Source organism: Anolis sagrei, chromosome 3 (genome assembly GCF_037176765.1).
Source record: "Anolis sagrei isolate rAnoSag1 chromosome 3, rAnoSag1.mat, whole genome shotgun sequence".
Lineage (NCBI taxonomy): Eukaryota > Metazoa > Chordata > Lepidosauria > Squamata > Dactyloidae > Anolis > Anolis sagrei.
In genome coordinates, this window is record NC_090023.1 from 222,202,493 (window position 1) to 222,224,704 (window position 22,212).

Genomic DNA, 22,212 nt, shown 5'->3' on the forward strand with positions numbered 1-22,212 from the left:
TCTCACAATTTTCTCTCAATGAAAGTATCATCCTTCTGGGTAAGAAAAGCCCCTTAATTGTATTGGCATATGCAGGGTGCTTACCTTTTATATTCAATGCACTCCATCCTTTCATCAGACTAACAGGGTTTTTATCTGTTATCATGGACTTCCAAAAGGATATCAGGATATCAGGTCTCCTTACCAATATTCTCTAATTGGGTGGTCCAGACTATTAGATTTTTGTATTAGCTGGCTAATTGACATATATCAGAATGCACGAAGGCTCACTCCACCAGGGCAATGGCATCTTCTGCTCCTTTGCTTCAGGAGCTCCGCTTCCAAACTCATGCACTTATGCAATGTAGTCATAGTTTTCTACATTTACACAACATTATGGACTAGACTATAGAGCTCAAGTGGATGCTCAGTACTTACTGTGTGTGTTGTGCAGCTTCAGACATTCTTTTCATATGTGATCATGTCAGCCGTTGAATATTCTTTAGCTTGAATCCAGTTGTATCATTTAATAGCACTATACTCATCCTCCACTTTTTAATTCATTACTTTTTTGAACATGAATATGCAGAAATAAATTATCATTTAGAAACAAGATCTTCAAAACACAAATGGCTCCAAATTATTTCCTTGGGCAATTTACAAAATAAAATTATAAAAGTAACTTTTATTGATCACCTCAAATTTTAATATACAGCTTAAGAATGTGGAAGAATAGAAGGAACTAGATTTCAAAACGAACCTGAATTTACTACCAGTGACATATTAAAGGTCTGGAATCTCCAATAAATGTGCCAAAGTGCATTTCACCTAAATCACTAACTACTGGAATGCTACAGTAGCTAGTGATTTAAGTGTTGCTATAAAACAGACTGAAAATGTTCCCACACTTTGGAATCAAGGCATTCTAATGACATATTTGAACTTTATTACTATACCAGTAGTAGTCTTTGAAAAACACTTTTAACGGTTCTAGAAAAATTTCCAGATAGCACCCAACCTGTAGAAAACGGCACTCCTTGCTTTCTGCATGTTTGATTAGTCTTCTTATAGATTCATAAATAATAATCAGATTCACACTAGCAAATTAAAGTTGAAACAATGAAGTAATGGTAGATCCCATTTGGCCCACACAAAAATCACATACATATTTAACTAATTATGTTTTAATAGGACATAGCAAACCTCAAAACTAAACACAGAATTCAGAAATCTGAGCTGGCAAAAAAGAGACAAGAATACTAAAGAGCATTTTCCACCATTTACTCTCATTATCAAAAATATTTTCAACTCTTCTTGCAAAACAGAAACAAAAAAATACATACTGAACACTTACATCACATTCTTCTTCCTATGGCTTTAACCCCCCCACCCTGTCCTACCCACAGAAAGACAGGGGAAAAACAAACCTGAAAGCCAACAAAACGCTATTTGACCACATTCACATAAAATGACACCATGGTACACTACAGAACAAAAAGGAGACATCATTGAATTGGTGCCAAAACCTTTTGTTTACTTTTCAGACCTAGTACCCACCATTGTACATGCTTTGTGCCAAATCCAAAGTGTATGATGTCATAATTTACTATAAATGACACTTAGTGAACAATTAGATGGCAAATATAATGACTTTCAGAAAATGTGACATTACTAATCTCAAAACAACTACTGATTCAGATTAGGACATGGAGGGCAAATCCAATGCTATGTTAGCTGACCTATGCTCACATAACAGGATTTCTTCTCCTCTTTATCCTCGGCAGCTTCCCAAAATATGTCCCAAATGATCTTCCAACCACTGGGAAAGGATTGTGAAATACCATTATGGGCTGTAGAGGAGGTTTGCCCTCCCTGTTCTACTGACAGAATCTATTCTACTGATGCAAGAAGCTAGTTGGATTAAGCCCAGTCTTTTCTAGTCAGTCGCATCTTTTATTCAAAATTAGGAATATTAGTACTTGACAGACATTTCAACAAAGAGTTGATTTAAACTATATTTTCCAGTTTCGAGTTTGTGTCTTCTCACAATTTAAATCAGTGATGAGGCAGATGAAATCTTAAATGTTAGGGAAGAGATGGAGCAGCCCTTCTGGGATCCAAGTATAACTGCATACCAACCACATCAGTTCCATCTTTGGTATACCGTTGCTATTCCAGCCATGGCTGAAGTGCAGCACTTCATTCAGCCAAAGCCCTGCTGTGCCTCATCACTATGTGTTAAAGCATGCTCCTGAGTAAGAGCAGTACAAGATACTAGCCTGGAACAGCAGCAGGGTTTTGAAACAGCTAAATTATAATGCACACAGCAAAATAATGTCTTGGTAACTTTGGCATGAGAATGACATTGTAGCCTACCAATCTACCATCAAAATATACAACATTTATTCTAATAACCAATTGAGCAGTAAGTTTAAGATCAATATTAATAGTATGACACATTGTGAAACATATTGCTGGCTTTTAAACTGCAAGCTTTTGTCTAAACGTTTGAAAATGTATATATATTTAAAATATCCCAAGAAGCTGCTTCATCACAAAAGAACTCTGACAATTATTTTCAAAACAGAAGATAAAGTACTTGAGAAATCTAAGAGACATAAAGAGAAAGTAGTGCTTGGATTGACCATTTTATATTAGTTGGAAACTTATATTTTTCATTTTTGGTGAGAAATTTAAGGTATTATTAATTTTGCTGTCCACAAGTAATATGGTATAAGATAATTGTTTACATTTTTTGATATTTCTGGCATGAGCAAAGTGGTATTTTTTTCTTCAAGTCTGACAATAAATATGGCTACATTATAAATTAGCAGAACTAAGATGGACTGACTAGATACTATTTCTGTATATTTCATCAATCTCTGATTGAGCACAAAGCACGAACTGGTACAAGGTCAGTGTTTGCCAAAAAAAAGTCATTTTGTATTTAAAAAATCATTTACATTAGCATTTGATCTGAAACTATGAGGTGCTTTAAGAACTAAAGACAGTTTCAGGGTAACTCTGTAATTACCATCAAACTATTTCCCAGACACTAACACACAACATAGCAATGAAAAACACTTGATACAAGTGATCTATTTGCAGGAGCTCCGGCAAGTTAAACAGAACCATAGCTGCCTTCAAAATTGTAGCAACCCCCCTACCAAAGGCAGGAGAGAATGTTTAAAAAAGGGAGGGAAAAAAGGTGAGGGGAGAAAAACTCAGCAGTCATATCTGATGTCTATCACTTCATCCAAGTTCTTATCATCGTTTGTACTGGCAGCTAAAAATGTAGTTACTGGTGACCCTGTCACATTAATTACACTGGTACTTGTGCTGGCATTGCGAACAGCAATGCTTGTCACATTAATGCCCAGAGTAAGCCTCGTCTGTTCCAAGGCCTTTTCTGGCACAGCAAATGCCTCCAGTTTCTTTTCCCCATTAGCCATATATGAATTTTGGCAGCCACGGCATATGCAGTCTAAGCAGGCCTTTCGGTTTGAGTAGCAAGGGCAGCGTTGGCCACGACATGTAAGAACACTTGGATTTTGGGTGGCTCGGCCACATTTACACCCTTTCTTTTCTTGTGTCTTTTTATACACAGTTTTTGTTGGACTTCCTGGAGTAACGTGGCTACTAGGATTTTTTTCTTTTGACTTTGTTTTCAGCATTCCTGATTTGGATTTAGAATGAGATTTCTTGGTGGGATGATCTAGGTTCTTTTTCATGCTTTTATTTGATAACAACACGGTTTTGCTGTTTTTAGGTGTAGTGCCTCCATTGGGTACAGTTGCTATAGGCTGCAAAGACATCTTTGCCTCTGGTTTCACCATTACAGGAGCTGAGGCGCCCAATGTTGGGCCACACAGGATGCTGGAAATAGGAAGGGGCTGAACCTTTTCACTGTCACTTTCTGATCGTGATCGTTTTCTATTTAATTTTACTACCTTAGGTGTTGCAGCTGTACATGAAATCCCATGAGGTGAAGAACCCATTGACATGAGCAAGTTATGATTTGGAGGTGGGGGAGGAGCCTGCAAAACAGGACCATTGGATAAATTGGTTTCCACATTGTGCTGCAAAGAAGGACTGCAGACTGTTGGGGTAGAGTCCAAGCTCTGTAGCACTTCTTCAACACTAAGTAAAAGAGGATCACTAGACTTGACATCTTCACTCGAACTGTGAATTCTTGTTGTACACAAGTCACTAGAAGAAACTATGTCACAGACAGGTTCAAGTTTGCTAGAAATATCATCAGTTTTCATGTACTGTTCAGAACTACACACACTGACTGTATTTGAATGTTCAAGAGAAGGAATATTTGCTTCAACTTTCTCTGCTGATAGCCCATTACAATTGGGCAATCCATTAACAGCAGAGTCTTTCACATCAGAGTCTTGTGTGCTTTCAGTTACAGAAGAGCTACTTGCTGGCGGTTCAGGCTCTGAGGCTGGAGGAGATGGGGAACGTGTTAAACACAATGCTGAAGGTTCATCAGATGTTTTTTCTGCATCCTCATCAAGTGGGGAGCCATCTTTAAGCAAAGTCAAAAGATCCGGAGATGTGTCAACAGCTTGCTTAATATCCCGGGCTAATGGTGTTTGTGTTATATACTCACAAAGTTTTTTATAGCAATTCACTAGAATGCTTAACTGTTTATTTTCTTCAAATTGTTCATAGTCCTTGCACCAACTACATGAAGGCTTCATCATCATCTTCTTGCCTTTACAATTCTTGCAGACATAATGCTGACAAGTAGAGTTGGTAGGTGCAATTGGATCTTGTAGAAGATTTCCTAAGAGAAAAAAGGAAATTATTATAAAACCAGAAAGACTTTACTGTAACAGTAGTTATATTTGATAAAATATATTTGGCGGTGTCATAAGCCAACAGGCAGAGATTGTTGATGGGGGCATAAATTGCACACAGAGCAAAGGATAGACTAATGCTCCTTTGTTTGCTGGCTAATTTTCTATGCTCATAGTCCCAAACTAAATAGACAGACACATTGTATTTTTTAAAACTTTTGGCATAATAGTAGTATTTTTAAAAAGCAATTTATTATAATAACAAAGACAAAAAATGAAGTACAGAATTTAAAACATAAGACAAGGAAATCTGGATTCTAGCAATTTATCTCAGAGATGATACAGAAAAATATCATGGCAAAGACATTTAACTGGGATGCTTTCCCACCAGCATTATAGAACAGCAGCTATTGTTTGCCAATCATCGGAGTTACTCTTGCAGAATTCTGGGAAATGTAGTTTGGGGCAGAACCTTTGGAATTCTCAGCTAGAAAGATCCTCAGCTTCCCTAAACGACATTTCCCAGAATTCTAGAAGATCAGACCAGACAATAGCCTCCATTCTACAACGTTGATCAGAAAATATCCTTAACTATATTTTAAAAGGTGACTATTTGAACCCTCCAAAGTGTTTGCTGTACATTCTCTGTCCCAATTAATGAAATTTTCTGGAATGTTTATGAACTGTTCTGATTCTTGTGCACAAATGTCTATATTTGTTGCAAGGGTCTCAAAGTACAAAGGTGGGTTTCCACCACCCCAATATTAAACAGTTTTTTGTATACAAGAATGGTATAACGGAGAGCAGCAATGGGAAACAAACACAAATGTTTCATAAATAAAAGCACATCTGCAAGTGGTGCTCTACTTTCCCTTTCTTAAATATTACATAGTTTTTTAAAAGTGCTTTTTCATAAAAGTGCTTCATTGTGGATTTTAAGGCCAGAAGGCTTCAGATAAATTAAGAAATTAACATCCCTTAAACACTTCTTAGGCCAGCCTAAATGCAGCAACTTGTCCTTATATATCAACGTATGTTTACATTGTGATGGGAACCTTGTGGCCTACAAACATTATTTGACTGCAGCTTGCAGCATTCTTCACCTTCAGTTTGCTAACGCTGCTATAAATTGTACTCCCAACAAGATCTAGAGGGTCACATGATATATACTCCTACTTTACTTCCTAGAAGGAGCCTCTGTTGGCGCAGTGGGTTAAACCCCTGTGCCGGCAGGACTGAAGACCGACAGGTCACAGGTTCGAATCCGGGGAGAGGCAGATGAGCTTCCTCTACCAGCTCCAGCTCCTCATGCGGGGACATGAGAGAAGCCTCCCACAAGGATGATAAAAACATAATATCATCCAGACGTCCCCTGGGCAACGTCCAATTCTCTCCACACCAGAAGCGACTTGCAGTTTCTCAAAAACACACACACACACACACACACACACACACACACACAAACTTCCTAGAAGTAGATTTAAGGAACATGGAGGTAAAGACAGGAGAGTGGAAATTGTAGAGGATTGCAATTATGCTGAATGCTCCTTTTTGTTCAAAATCAACTCTAAGTTTTTGTAGTATTGCCTTTCCTTCCTGATGTTTTATAAGAAAGAAAGTCATTCCTGAGCCTCTTGGTAGTTTCCCAACAACAGCATGTCATATATGTGTGTGTGTGTGTGTGTGTGTGTATCTATCTATCTATCTATCTATCTATCTATCTATCTATCTACCACATGTCAATGGCAGGTTTAGAGGTCAAAATTATGGATTTTGATATGATCCAAGCATAAGTTGAGGATCATTTCACAAAGGGGGGAAAGTGGAAATGATGCCTCAAGGGACCAGCTGCTGACCCTTGTCTTCCTCTCACACTGACTGAATGTAATTTGTCCAAGGTCATTCAAGGGGTTTCATGGCCAAACATGGATTTGAATCTGGTCTCCAGTGTGGTTGGCCAATGTTCAGACCATACTTCTGGCCTGGCTTTCAGAAAGGACAAAAGTAGTAGTGCAGCAGAAAGAGTAAATGGGGGTAGTGCTTCTTAGGTTCTCGTGGGAACTCTTTTGATAAGTGTTAAAGTACAGGATAGGTCAACACAACTTTGGGAGGGATTTTTCTAACTAAAATTTCTAGACTTATGCACAAATATATGTAGCAAATGATTTAAAACATCATAGAAACTGATATTCTGTTATTACAGGAAATTTTACTAGAACACATTTTTACAATGTAAATTGGCAATAGAACAATCAGTTAATAGGTAAAGGTTTTCCCCTGACATTAAGTCCAGTCGTGTCCGACTCTGGGGTGTGGTGCTCATCTCAGTTTCTAAACCAAAGAGCCGCCGTTGTCCGTAAACACCTCCAATGTCATGTGGCCGGCATGACTGCATGGAGCGCCTTTCAGTTAATACAGGAATGCTATTTGCAGAACACAAACTCTTAATTGTCTATAGTATGATTCCATCTTGAGCATTCAAAATTGGCACCAATCCATAAGTGGCAACCCCATCACTTCACATCTTTGCTGTTCAGTTCATCAACCATGTGGGTTTGTGGGATGAAGTAAGGTAAATGGAAAGAGGATGTGGGAATATTTGCAAAGGATGAAATGTTAAGCTGTGAGGTGGATGGAAGAAGAAGGGATCTTTAGTACATTTGACTGCCACAGCAACTATTATTAATTGGTTTTTAAAAAACCTTTATTTATATCCTGCCACCATCTTCTCTCAGGGACTTGGGCGGCTAACATGAGGCAAGCCCGACAAATACAATAAACAAAATAAAATACATACAGCACATAATAACTCTAAGTACAAACAAGAAAGAAAAATAACACAGTGGGATAAAATTGTTTGAAATATCTGGGGGGCGGGAGAGAGAAGTCTCTCCACTTTTCAGAGAGAGTCTAAAACCTGCTCACTCCTTCTCAATTATACAAGTTACCATTTATGCTTATTATTAAAATGTATTAATTAAAATTGGAGGCAAATTGAATAACTTAGCTATTTTTGAGATCAACACCTAACCTTAATGACATTTTAGTGCAATTTTCTGAAACGGGGACTTTTAAAGAAATGCAACTATTCCGTCATAGCAGAACTTACTGTACAAAGTTGCCATTGCTGGGAAGATACAGAAGTAAATACCTGCCTAACTGGACTTCCACTCACTGTCTAAGGATACACTTGCTAGTCACAGCTCAAAGCCAGAAGTATACAGGCAATCCCTGAGATACAAACATCTGACTTAAACAATTCATAGTGGTGAAACAACAGGAAGTGAGATAATTCTACCCCTGAGAAGGGAAACACACTCCTGGAAGAGTTATCACGGGGAAAAGGTGCCTCAACGGAAGTTTTATCATCAATCCTTGTTTCCACAACAAGTCAATTTTTCCAAATCCATTTATCACAGGTACAGAAAATGAGGTGAAATCTTCTATGCAGAAGCACAGGCAGTAAAACAAACATCACAGGGGTAACCCTTCCCTATGCTATCCAAAGATAGATAGATTTGGCTGGAGTTACACTTAAAATATGTATTCGTTCCAGCTTACATACAAGAACAAACCTACAGAACCTATCTTGTTTGTAACTTGGGGACTATCTGTACAAGAAACAAGAAAACAGAGGCAAACAGTCTGCCTATTCACTTGATTTACATTATATTTGTTCACTAAATTTAATGCCCAAGTTGGCTAACAATGAAATGTAAAGAGCAAATGTTATTTAAAGATCCAATGGTGATTTCAAATGGAAACAAGCAAGATAGAAAAAGATTAAAACTCATACCAAAACTTTAACTGTTTTATTTTTTCAGAGGGTGGGATTGTAACAAGGAGAGAGAGGGCATAGCCTTCCTTGGGAAGGAAACATGGGAGCAACCACTAATAAGCCTTGATCTGAGTAGCACAGCTAATGATGAGCAGGGCTCTTAGACACAACAACAAAGTGGTAGTACAGTAGGGCCACAAAACAAAATAAATTCTTTTAAATAGCCTGGCTCCAAGCTGTGCTTTCCAAGTTATAATCAACATGTTGATTTATTCCCAGAGTTGAACCAATGAAACTGTTGTAACAAAGGAACTGTACGTTCTATGTAGCAGCCTAGTAACAACACTCTTGGACCACCTGAAGTTTCTGAAGATAGCTCTACTCAGTGGTTCTCAACCTGTGGGTCCCCAGATCTTTTGGCCTTCAACTCCCAGAAATCCCAACAGCTGATAAACTGGCTGGGATTTATGGAAGTTGTAGGTCAAAACACCTGGGGACTTACAGGTTGAGAACCACTGCTCTACATGGAACATGTTACAGCTATCCAAACAGGGTGTAACTAAGGCATTTTTATGTGTCCAGATCTGCCGTTACCAGAAACACTCTTCCCTTGTGGATACATAGTATAAAGATTAAAAGCTGCGTGTTACATTGCTCTAAAAACTAGAATACATTTCTATCAATCTCTATTCTTTCATTCGGCTCACATTTCCTTCTGACAACAATCAAAGCTTAAACATAAGCAGATTTTTTAAAAATATGGAAATAAAAATACACAGATGAATGTTTTCACTTATGAATGAAGCTAGAACCATATGTTGCAGACCAGGTGGCTGAGCAACAGTACTTAGAAGAAGAAAAATAGATCTGAACTATAGTGAAAGGTCACTCCACATAACAGAAGCTCTTCGCATGCACAATGTGGTGAAAGACAACATATTTGTTAAAGAAGAAAGTAGGACAATCTGATAGAGTTTGTGATCTCAATTCCACATAGGTGTCCTGCCTCAGGATAAAGCTACTCATAATCCAACTCAGCAAATGCAACAGAGATACAAAATTAAGACACTTCACAAATATACATAAGGTTCGAGAAAAGACACAAACAGCCATTGGCTATTCAACCACAAAGCAATCTTAGATGCAAGGGAGAGCATCAATGTCCATTAATTACTCCTCGATTAATAAGAAACAATTCTAGAGTCTTAAAATGGTGTTGATGTATGGGATGGAAGTGTTTCAGTTGAAATACCTGTGAAACCCTTAAAAAACTCTTCCATCTTGTAGTTTCAATGAACTAATTTGGGTAACACTTCATTTCCTGAGATAACAAATTCTATTTTAGAACTACCAACAAACAAACAATCAAATACATTATTATCTATATATATAAAATGCTCTGTGCATAATGAGTACCTTAAAAACAAAAGAACCAATGAACGAAATCACACCAAATTTGGCAACAAAACGTCTCACAACACAAGGAGTGACCATCACTCAAAACAACGCGTGGCAGAGGACCGCTAGTTCTGTATAAAAAGTAGCCCTGAAGAAGATACTCAGGAAGAACAAATGCGAAAGACACATAATGGTCCAGTTTATGTGTGTGCTGCAATGTAACTATTTTTATGTCTATCATGTTTACTCAAGGTACAAATCTTTAACATCAATAGCTTCTGAAATTCAACTTAAATGTGTCAGAAAGTCCATTCATATCTCACTAAATCTTAAGTCCTAGTTGTATCCATATCTTTATGTGATACCACACATTCTAGACAGATGTCTAAGGGCTGGTAGTTCCTAAACCACAGTTTGATTTGAAGCATTCCCTCATCTTGGACTTTGTTCAGTAGCAAAGTAAACTATCATAAAAATGTGAATGTGTATGAATACTTATTGTGAAGCAGATAAGAATTTACAATAGACTGGTATACCAGGGCACCAGTTTCCCAATCTGTCTAATCAAATACAACTACTCTATCTGTTATTCCATTTCTTGGAATTAAATCCAATTACAGCTCTTTAAGGAAAATCAATATCTTTTGAATCATCACATTCATTTCTGATTTGAATAAATGCAGATATATTTTCCCATGTTATTTGAGTGGTTTCTTGACTAGAAAATACAGACATATTAAAATTACAGCTTTGCTATGCACCACTCACATTATGTAACCATTTCAATATGCAATGGACAAGGTTTCATACAGCATTATTATTTTTTCAACAGAAATCCCAGCTCTTATTCATGCTTAACTGTAAAGATATTGAGAGGAAAACTAAATACATCAGTACCTGTGCTATGCATTTTATTCTTAACAATTTTCGCTTCCCAATTCACTGGTGAAAAAAGATATTTTTATTACTGTGATTCTAACTTACTGAACAAATGTGATGTTTATGCAGTTTTAAAATTGTATAGTTCAATGTGCCTTTTGAAAAAAGGCTAATTTTGCCACTCCAATTGACAGTCAAAACATTTGGAAACAGAAATATTACATCAATCCCAGATTTGACAAACACTGAAACTTCAGCCCAGTCAATCAGTGAATTTGACACCAGATGTTCTTGTGTGAAGATGGAGTACCACCACAGAGAAGGACTTATCTGATGTGACAATCCAATGCATTTTCCTGGTAAATGCAAAAGCAACCTCTCCCCAGAACATTGTCATCCCAATGCAAGGAGATGTGTTCCTTCAACTATTTAGGCTCTAAGTTATTTAGGACTTTGTAGAACAATACAGACCCTGAACTTATGCTTGAACTACAAAAATACAGGGTTAGTCAAAATACATAGGCCAATAAGCCATTCAATTGAATGGCTTATTGGCCTATGCATTTTGACTAACCCTGTACATCTCTTTCAGAATTTATGCTCCATGTTTCATGACAGCAACTTGGGTGTCTGTATTCTTCACATCTACAATTTCAGATCGACCTCAGGGGTGTGCCTTTTACTCAATATTTCTCAAATTCTGCTCCTCCAAATGTGTTGGACTTCACCTCTCACAATTCCTAACAGCTGGTAAGCTGGCTGGGATTTCTGGGAGATGAAGTTCAAAACACTTGGATTAGTAGTTTGAGAAGCACTGATAATGATGCCTTGTGTCTAACTGCCCCTAAATCTCTCTCTGTGTGTGACTTATTCAGATTGAGGGTTTAGAGCCTGCAAAACACGCTGAAAAAGAAAAGAACAAGTATGTGTCTAGAAGTCTACCTCTGATTTTGAAAACCCCTTTTTGAAAAGTTAAATAATATAGAAGGGCTGCTTATATACTATACTATTACGGATATGAAATATTGTTGCCTAGTAGATAGTTGTGTTATTTCTTGTGTGCCACCATCACTCCGCTTCAAAAGCCTAAAATGGCATTATTAGCAAACCTTGCTGAGAGATCACCTGTTGCCAGCACTGACTGGTGGATAAGCTGACCCAGATTTTCTGTGTCAGTTTTACCCAGCTTATACAAGAGTATATATGGTAGAACCCTCAGCCAAAGAACTCTAGAGCCTTACAGAATTATCAGCACCCAAACTGCATGGGATGTAGTCAAAGCAATTAAAATTAAACTGTACTGCTGTAATTTTATAATTTTAATGGGCTCAGAGGCACCTCACCTTTTTTGAGGTGATGAGACCCACAAAAACAGCACAATAGACATTGTTCAAGGTAATACAATATTTCCTAATCTGCTCATAAAGCCCTCAAATGATAAGTGTATTTTTGTCATTGGGTTAAATCTAATCTAATATCTTCTAGCAATGGACTCTAGTTGGCACTGATGTAACAAGCATGTGCCCCACCCTATCTGCATATCAGCTTCAGTGCTTCTGTTTCGGTTGTTTAAAACCACAATCTCCCATTACATACAAACTGGGAAATTGGAATTTAATCCCAATTTACTGAACGGCAGACAAAAATACAATTAGATGTTCTGCATCTCGTCAGTTTCTAGTAACAGCAAACTAAAACAGTATCACTAGTATCTTAGTAGACACAGAAAGGCAACATAATGGCAGAATGTAGCACACTGCTAAAAGTCTTCCCTTGAATGATGATTCCTGTTTGAGACAGAAACACACATATTTGAGCTACTTTTCATTAAAATATAGAAAGTTGCTTACAAAAAGTAAAAACTGTAATTTAAATCCAGCAAACTTGGTAGATGGTTAGAATTGTATTTACTTAGACAGGAAGAGATTTACTATCCATATCCTTAGATTCCTTATCCTGTTCAAACTGCTGATTTTAAAATGCATCCAATATGTTTATTACATTCTGAGCTTTTCCTTACGTACTCCAACTGCCAAAATTTGTCAATATTTTGGGTTAAAAATGGGTGTAACTCCATGATGTTCAAACAGAATGCAGCTCATTCAATGTATCTTTTGCTTCTCTCACTCAATATCTCCACAAATATTCTCCTGGGGATTAGGGAGCACTAGTGGGCATTGTGAGCACCGGAGGACATATTTGACTCTAAGAATTCTTTGATATTAAAATCTGCCTAATTTGGAGCAGATACTCCCCTCTCTATCGAAAACTATTCAATGGATCTCCTTAACCCTTAGAAATTTTTAGGGAAGAAGAGAAAGATCTATTACACAAAGTAGGGTGTTAAACAATATCTTCATTTCATACCATATTATCATACTTTTATTCAGATTGTATTTCTGCTCAAAGAGTCTCAGCTGAAATAAGTTCAGCTTAAAACTCTGGAGAGCTGTTACTGGTCAAAGCAAACATTAAGACTAAGCAAATTGTACGATAGCATTTGAATATATAAGACCATTCTATTTGGTGGTAAGGCTACAAATGCTCACTTTTACATATTCACTTCTGGAAATAAATAGTGGCCTCATTCAAACACAGCATTAAACTATAGTTATATGAATGAACTGGGGCTTGTGCAGTCCAACTCCTATAATATGCATTTTTTCATTTTCTTTATTACATTTATTCATTTCCATTTTACTTTATTCTTAACTGCAGTTTAGTGCCCAAACCCAGTCAACTTTTTTAGTCTTAACCAAAGTTGAGAGAGTACAGTTGGAGTCCAGGTTATCTGAAGGACCATATCATAACATAGTTTCATTAGCATTGTTTTATATGAATTGTTAGCTGCCTTGAGTTTTCATATTAAGAAAAAGGTAAGATACAAATAAAGTAAAAAGGTAGGATACAAATAAAGTAAGGGAGTAAATAAATAGGATATGCAAGTGGTTTCTGGTGTTAATTTCAGACTTAATATAACAATATTATATTAATATAACTTAATATAACCGCTGTGAGTCGCCTTCGGGCTGAGAACAGCGGTATATAAGTAAGGTAAATAAATAAATAAATATAATAATTCCTTATAAAGTTAAATCACAGAGACTCATATGAATTTTAAGTGCTTTTATTTTTAAGCAACTGTCTCTTGTTTCCAAGCTTTATTCCACAAGCAAACCTATGGAACATTTTATACAAGATGTATAAAAAGTCAGTTGTTAAAGTAGAAGTTACACACACTAGCAAGAATGGCAAGTGGGAAACAGATGAGAAGCAGGTGGTATTTTCTTCCACAGTTAAGATATTTTTCTTGTAAAAACCAAATTAAAGGGCCAGCTCATATTTTTGTTTTGGATCTAAGGGCCCTTAGATCTGATGCCAGGTTTTCTGCATCAAACTGGATTACATGAGTCCCCACTGCCAGGTAATCTGTAATAAAACAGAAAACCTGGGATCGGATCCTGGGATATTGGGTCTGTCTGGAAGGGCCATAAATCAATCAGGATAAGGAGACTATATCAAAACAAGCCTACCTTTTTCTACTTTATTCAGTTATAGTGTCTGATATATCCAAAACCCTTTACTATGACCAATTTTTCAAAATGAAGTAAAGCATTCTCTGTGAACAAGGAAACTCTCACCAAATACATTACCAAATAAGAAAACACTAGAAAAGGTGACACAAAATGAAATTATGGAAGAGAGAAACTGATGTATTAGGAAGACAGTCTGAAACAACACTTCTGTTATTATCAGCAGTGGAGAGATTCAGGAAAATGAATGCAGGAGAACCATGGTAATTGCATTCTAATGCACCAATGAAAACAAACAATTCACCATTTGCTACAGCTAGTATGGAAAAGGCACAAGAGAATCCCAGTACCTCTGGTTTTCTTGACACAAGCTCAAAAACTATATCACTATACATATAGTGATGTACTTGTATGACGAAAGACACGAATTTAATTATTAGAATGGCCTTACATGCTTGATCTACGTCTAAGATGAACTGTCTCAGTACTGGAAAGTGATACAATTAAGGAAGTAACCAAGCCATTGCCTGCTTCATTTCTCCCTGGAAGAAAAAGCAGGTGTGGGAAAATCTGTGCCATACTTCTACTACAGACGCTAACAAAAATGCCTAATTACTTGCTTTTTGTACACACATTACATTTTGGGATAAAACTCACTTCCCAAGGACATCAGACATGCCCCAATGTTGGCAGTCTTTAGGAGAAGCCTGAAAACGTGGTTGTTCCAGTGTGCCTTCCCAGAATAAGGAAAACTCTCAGCAATATGCCCGCAAAATGCACTTTACCACTGATTTAGGATTGCCTGCGCGCCCTCATCTCTCCTTGAAAACCCTATCCCAGTTATATCCTACCTTGTTCATGCCCAGCAGTATTTTTTAAATTATTACATTTGGCCCAGCCATAGGTTTTTAAATGCTTGTGTGTTATTGTTATTGTTTATTTTTGTTTATGAGATTTATATTAACTGTTTTGTATTGATAGTTTTGTTATTGCCTTTGTTTATTGATGTACTGTGGGCTTGGCCTCATGTAAGCTGCACTGAGTCCCTTGGGGAGATGGTAGTGGGGTATAAATAAAGTTTTTATTATTATTATTATTATTATAAAACATTGTTTTTGCCAATTACTTTATGAATGCACTTAAAGAACGTTTGTTTTTCTTCTTTTTTTCTTTTTTTTTTTTTTCATTTTCAATTCCACTCTGAAGTGTTAAGAACATCCTTGGGAAATTAAGGGAGGTAAGGACAGTTACAGTGAAAAACTGAAGGGGAAAAATGAAAGGGGCATTAAACTAAAACTAAATAAATGCAACAATTTCTGCACTGGTTCACATGTCAACAGCACTGCTGAAAATTCTGGAGCACCTGAATAAGCATTTCATTCAGCTCTCTCTGCCAGTAGAAGTGGTTAAAGGAATCAAGAAACATATATCCATAGTTCAGTGTTGTGCATAAACCGAGATCCTTGAAATGTTTCTCTTCTCACAAACCAGGACCATACATCGGGGTTTGTTCTTTTCAAATGAGTCTTGGCTATGATGGGACAGGAACAGGGCATGGATTTATTTGGCTATTATCATTAGCAAGAGGAATAAAATTGAAGCCTTTCAGGAGTGCACTTAGGGACTCATTTCAGAGCTTTTACCTCTGCACATGCTCACTCTGCCTGAAGTCTCAACATGAGTTTGGCCTTTTATACCTCTCCAAACACCAAAATTAAACCCACGATGTGACAAGAAACCAACATCCAGACCAATTAGGCATCAGAAGAGCATTTCTTCCATATTGCAGTTTGGCTGCAAGCGGGGGGAGGGGGGGAACAGTTATAGCAGTTTCCCACTCAATTTAGAGACTAAATAATCTTGCATGACTTGGTTACAGGAAAAAAAAACTTGTATGTATATAACTGAAGTCAGCTTAAGTACATAAAGTTATCAAGGGAAGAATTCAATATATGAGATGATATATATTCCAGCCAGTGTCTGACAACCTGATAACATACACACAATCATTAGAACACAACGACAAAAATCACCGTAATATCAATCCCAAAATTAGCACATCAGTCTAATATTCAAAGCTAATATTATCATAAGGCAGGATGAAACTGTTACTTCAAATCCATGGACATAAAGAAACTGGCCTGATATTTTATTTATTTAAAGATAGATAGATATGTAATGTTCGTTTGTGGGATGAACATAGCTCAAAAACCACGGGGCGAATTGACACCAAATTTGGACACAATACACCTATCAGGCTAACGAATGACCACCACTCATAAAAACACTGGAAAACACAGCGAAAGGGACTTAAAAAGCCAAAAAAAAAAAAAAACCCCAAAAGTACATTACAACACATGCGCAAAACCACATATATACACATATACACAAACACACACATATACACACACACAAAACACATATACACAGACTGGGCCACAGCAACGCATGGCAAGGGATGGCTAATATATGTGTGTGTGTATTTAGTTTTGTGCATTCAAGAGTCCTATCACAGGGTTTTCTGGCAAGATTTGTTCCCATGAGGTTTGCAATTGCTTTCCTCTGAGGCTGAGAGAATGTGGCTTCCCCAAGGCCACCCTGGGGATTTTGTGGACAAACAGGGATTCAAACCCTGGTTTCCAGAGTTATAGTCCAACATTCAAACCACTATCATGCCAGCTCATATAGATATCATTTAAACTATACTAAGTTTGCGCTCTACTGGTATAAAGCAGGGAGAATTAAAGTAGTGAAGGCTTCATCACAGCAACAAGGTAGTTATTGTTGTTATTTTGCTTGGTGTTTTGATTTGCTTTGTTTATTATTGTGTTATGTTCTATTGTATTGTGTTTTGAGGCTCTGGCCTGTGTAAGCCGCATCGAGTCCTGCGGGAGATGCTAGCGGGGTACAAATAAAGTTAATAATAATAATAATAATAATAATAATAATAACAAATGTATGTAAGCATACAGAATTGATGGGAAGATCAGGTGAGTGCAGCATAAGATTGGACACCATCTGGATTTTCTGCCTGGAAGGTCAAGATATGATGAGCTAGCTAGTCTCAGAAGCTAATTCTTATTTTCACTTTATTGTTTCACCCTAATTGCTTTTAATTTCTTTAAAAATAGGATTATGGGCATGAAGTCAAAAGTCTGGCAAGAACAATTTAAACATATCACTTCATGTTTCTCTTTTATGAATGTCTTTTATAAGCTCTTCTCCAAATATTAAGTTAAACATATTTAGCTTCTCTGATGTTAAGATGTGATAACCAGAAGGCAGTGAATATAGAACATTTTACAACTCTTCCTTATGCAGTGTAACTTTGTTTACATTTTGCAAGCCGGCTGAACACAGAAGCATAACCTTACACGCTGGTGACTCAACACCCAGCTTGTCTGTGTGCAAGTTTCTGTGTTATCTGAACAAAACAAAAACAAAAAACCCGAGCCATCAGTCCAGGAATAATCTAACCTTCATTATATGATCCCTCACACTCCCTTGGGCCACTCACCTAAGTCAAAACTAACACATTAAATATATTATTATACAAAGAAAAGTCCAAACAATCGCCTCAATTATATGTTACAAAAAGCAGTTTGTTTCCTATCTGAATGATGGCAAGAATGTTTCATTTCGTAGGACAAGAAATCTATTATAGGAGTCTTGACACCTAGAATCCTAACAGCTATATTGTGGCATTTGAGGTGGATAACATTTGGAGGGTATTATGATATAATACACTCAAAAGTTGCCAGATACAAATATATGACTGGGACAGAATGTAAACAGTGAGGTCAGAAAAAAATGAAACCTCAATAACATTTATTTATTTATTTATTTATTTATTTATTATACTTGTATATTGCCTTTCTCAGCCTTATCAGTGACAGTAGTGGCATCAATATTATTAACAATGGCCATCCACACAAAGCTATGGTGTTTATAACATAAATATGAAAAATTATTAACACATGTAGCTTGATAAAAAAAATCTATTATTCTAATTCAAGTCACAAGTAATATTTTACCACCTGGAAAGTTCTAATTCAACAGTTTCACGGTGGCATCTCCCTTTGAAATCCTACTGTTCCTAAACAGTCATTTTAAAGTCAATGGTAGAATATCCAAGCACCCTCAATTGATGGCCGTCCGGCCTCTGCTTAAAAACTGCCAGAGAAGGAAACACGCTCCAAGAGGCTGTCAAAAGAAAGTTCCTCCCAATATTTAAGTGGAGTCTCTTAACCTGCAGTTTGAATCCATTGCTCCATTGTGTCCTAGGCCTCTTCCACACAGTTGAATAAAATTCCACATTCTCTGCTTTGAACTGGAATATATGGCAGTGTGGACTCAGATAACCAGTTCAAAGCCAATATTGTGGGATTTTCTGCCATGATATTCTGGGTTATATGGCTGTGTGGAAGGGCCCCTAGTCTCCATAGCACCAGAACTCTATCCTGCCCCTTCCTCAAAGTGATACTTAAACATGGTTATTATGCCCCTTTCTGTCAACCTTCTTTTCTACAAGTTAAACATTCCGAGCCCTATAGTAAAAAAAACAAAACAAAAACATAACCTAATAATAGAGGTTTATAAGGGTGGCCTTTGCGGTCTCTTCTAAGGCTTCTTCCACACAGCTAAATAAAATCTCAAATTCTCTGCTTTTGAACTGGAATATATGGCAGTGTGGACTCAGATAACCCAGTTCAAAGCAGATATTGTGGGATTTTCTGCCCTGATATTCTGGGATGTAGGGCTGTGTTGAAGGGCCCCCAGTTCAAAGCAGATATTGTGGGCCATTCCACACAGTCATACAGTATAACTCAGAAGATCAAGGCAGAAAATCCCACAATATCTGCTTTGAACTGGGTTATCTGAGTCCACACTTAGATAATGTGGGATTTTCTACCTTGATATTCTGGGATATATTATTTATTTATTTACGACATTTATATGCCGCCCTTCTCACCCTGTGTGGAAGGGCCCTGAGTACGCACTGCTATATAACCCAGTTCAAAGCAAATATTGTGGGATTTCCAGCCTTGGTATCATTATTAATATTGTGTTATTGATGTTTTGTTTAATGTACTTTGGGCTTGGCCTCATGTAAGCCGCACCAAGTCCCTTGGGGCAGGGCCATAGCCAGAAAAAAAATTCGGGGAGGGTTGAAAATCTCGGGGGGGAGGGGTTAAACCTGCCTCCTAGGGACTCTTAATTTTTTGCGTCTCATAGACTTAGCATGGGGATTTGGTTAACCAGTTAAAATTCATGAGTAAACCAGGTTGTTTTTTTTTTTGAAATTTTGAAAAAAAATTGGGGGGGGGGAGGGTTGAACCCCTAACCCCCCCCCCCCCCCGGCTACAGGACTGCCTTGGGGAGATGGTAGCGGGGTACAAATAAAGATGATGATGATGATGATGATTATTATTATTATTGATATCATGGGTCATATGGTTGTGTGGAAAGGCCCTGAGTTCCCACTGCTATATAACCCAGATTGTTTTATTGCTCATGGATGTATTTTTTAATCTGATTTATGTCTAATTGCAGTGTATAATTGTAATTGTTTGTACTGGCATTGAATGTTTGCCATTACTTATGTGTAAACCGCTTTGAGTCCCCCTCGGGGTGAGAAAAGCGGTATACAAATATTGTAAATAAATGATAATACGTAAAGCAAATATTGTGGGATTTCTCGCCTTGGTATCATAGGTCATATGGCTGTGTGGAAGGGCCCTGAGTATCCCCTGCTACATAACCCAGTTCAAAGCAGATATTGTGGGATTTCCGGTCTTGGTATCATGGGTCATATGGCTGTGTGGGAGGACCCTAACTCCGATTCTACAGAACAGGTCTTGCCGGGAACTTGTGAAGACTTTCCAAAGTGTTCCGCGAGGCGTTCCTGCGCCGGGAAAGCCGCCTCCCCAGCCGGGTCCTCCTGCCCGTTTCCACTCCCCTTCTTCCTTCGCCAGGCTCCCTGGCATTTAAAGCGCCCGTTGGCCAGGCGGGAGGGGAGGGGAAGGAGAGGGGAAGAGGCGGCGGGAGGAGCAGCAGGAGCGCGCACTCCTGGAGGGGCTGGCGCCTCGCTTTCATCCTCCCGAGGAGGAGGGAGGAAAGGAGGAGGAGGAGGAGGAGGGCGGCTCGGCTCCCTGCCCCTTCGAGGGGGTGTAACGAGCGAGGAGGCGACGCCAAAACAAGGCAAAGCGAGGGAGGGAGAGAGGGAGGGAAGGCCCCGAACAATAGCGGGCGCCTGGCTCACTCACCGCACACGCAGCAGGAGAGCGACTGCCGGAAGTAGGGCAGGAGCTTGCCGATCTCGGCCAGGCACTGCGGGTCCTCTCCGGGGCCGTAGCTGAGCACCAGGCGACTGGCGGAGATGTACAGGGCCGTGGCATTCACCGGGTTCATCGCAGACGCTGAGGCCGGCGGCGCTGGGCTGAGGCGAAAGCGCGGCGCGCAGGGCAGGCCAGGCGGAGGAGGAGGCGGCCGAGGAGGAGGCGGCGGCCCGGGCCCCCCCGCGTCCAGGCGCCCTCACCGCCAGGGCCTGCGCCTGCTCCGGCCCCCGGCCTGCCCGCTTCTGCTCCGAGCGGCCGAGGGAGGCCCCAGCTGCTACTCCATCGCGGCCTTGCAGGCCTCAGGCCGACGGGAGGCCTACATGCGCGGCAGGCCCGGCTCTGGTGGAGGGCCCGGCGGGAAAGGGAAGGAAGGCAGGAAGGAAGGGGAGGACGCGGGGCCTCCCACCCGACTTTCAGCGCGGCCTCATGACCGCGGAACCGGCGGCGGAGGCGCGCTCTCGAGGGCTCTCCTACCGCCCCCCCCCTCTCTATCACTTCCCGCCGCACGCGCGCGCGCGCTCCCGCCCGGCCCCAATGTCAATAGCAACCGTTAGGTCCAACCGTCACTGCGCAGCCATCGCCGCGGCCGCTGAGCGTCGCCACTGCGCATGCGCGGCCATTCCCCTCCTCATCACACCCACCCCACCCCCCTCCGCCTTCCCCGTCTTGTTGAGGGAAGGAGCGCGAGCGAGCGAGCGCGCGCCCGGACGCCTCTCCCCAGGGAGAAAGCCAGGGGGCGGGGCCTCCGTCTACGCGCCGTCGACGTCACGCGCAGGCCCCCCTCCCACTCGCTTCGACGTCAACGACGCACCGCTTGTTTTGCGGCCTAGTCGCTCAGTCTCAAGCCAGAAGCCCTGGCCGACAGGGTTGCTTGTTTTGATTCTCAGTACAGCATGAACACGAGTAATGTCCCTGAGCCCACACACACATATAGAGAGAGATAGGGGTGGGGTTATATATATATCTTCTATCTATACACATAATAAAAATGAAAAAAAGTGTATGTGTGTATGTGGTGGAGGTGCCCACTTTCACAGACAGCATCCTGCCTTCAGAGTCGGGCTATAGTTCCAAGTGCTAAGAAGCCTCCAAAGGTACTCCATCAACTGACATTGCAGGTTATAGTGAGCGCCATGAACATGAAGCCCAAATGCTGCCAATGTCCTCACCAAACACTAGGGCCCACCACCCAAGGAATGCTTGCATTCGGGGAGAATTTCATTCTAGATTTGCTGTGTTTCCTCCACTACAGGCAGGCATCCCTGGGTTCATTGTGTGGAATTTGCATGGCCCTGCCCACTGTCTCTCCCTTAACCCTTTCCTATGGCACACAGAGGAACTGATCAGCAACTGAACAGACTTGGGGGTCGGGGACTGACTCAGCAGGATGGAAGTTGTAGTAATCTGGGAGTAGTAGTTCACCCTTATCCAGAGAACACTGAACCCAGCCGATGACAGAGAGAGGGGGGGGGGGGTTATATATATCTTCTATCTAA

The 22,212-nt window shown here is 39.6% G+C and overlaps 1 protein-coding gene across 1 annotated transcript; it reads right to left on the reverse strand.

Annotated features, from left to right (window-relative positions):
* Positions 1-1,147: 1,147 nt before the first annotated feature.
* On the reverse strand, positions 1,148-20,868 carry MSL2 (MSL complex subunit 2). The gene is made up of 2 exons (XM_060768055.2): positions 20,645-20,868; positions 1,148-4,777 (listed from the first exon to the last, which is right to left on the reverse strand). The coding sequence occupies exons 1-2, from the start codon at positions 20,787-20,789 to the stop codon at positions 3,204-3,206; spliced, it is 1,719 nt and encodes a 572-aa protein (XP_060624038.2). The 5' UTR covers positions 20,790-20,868; the 3' UTR covers positions 1,148-3,203.
* Between the last annotated feature and the right edge of the window lie 1,344 nt (positions 20,869-22,212).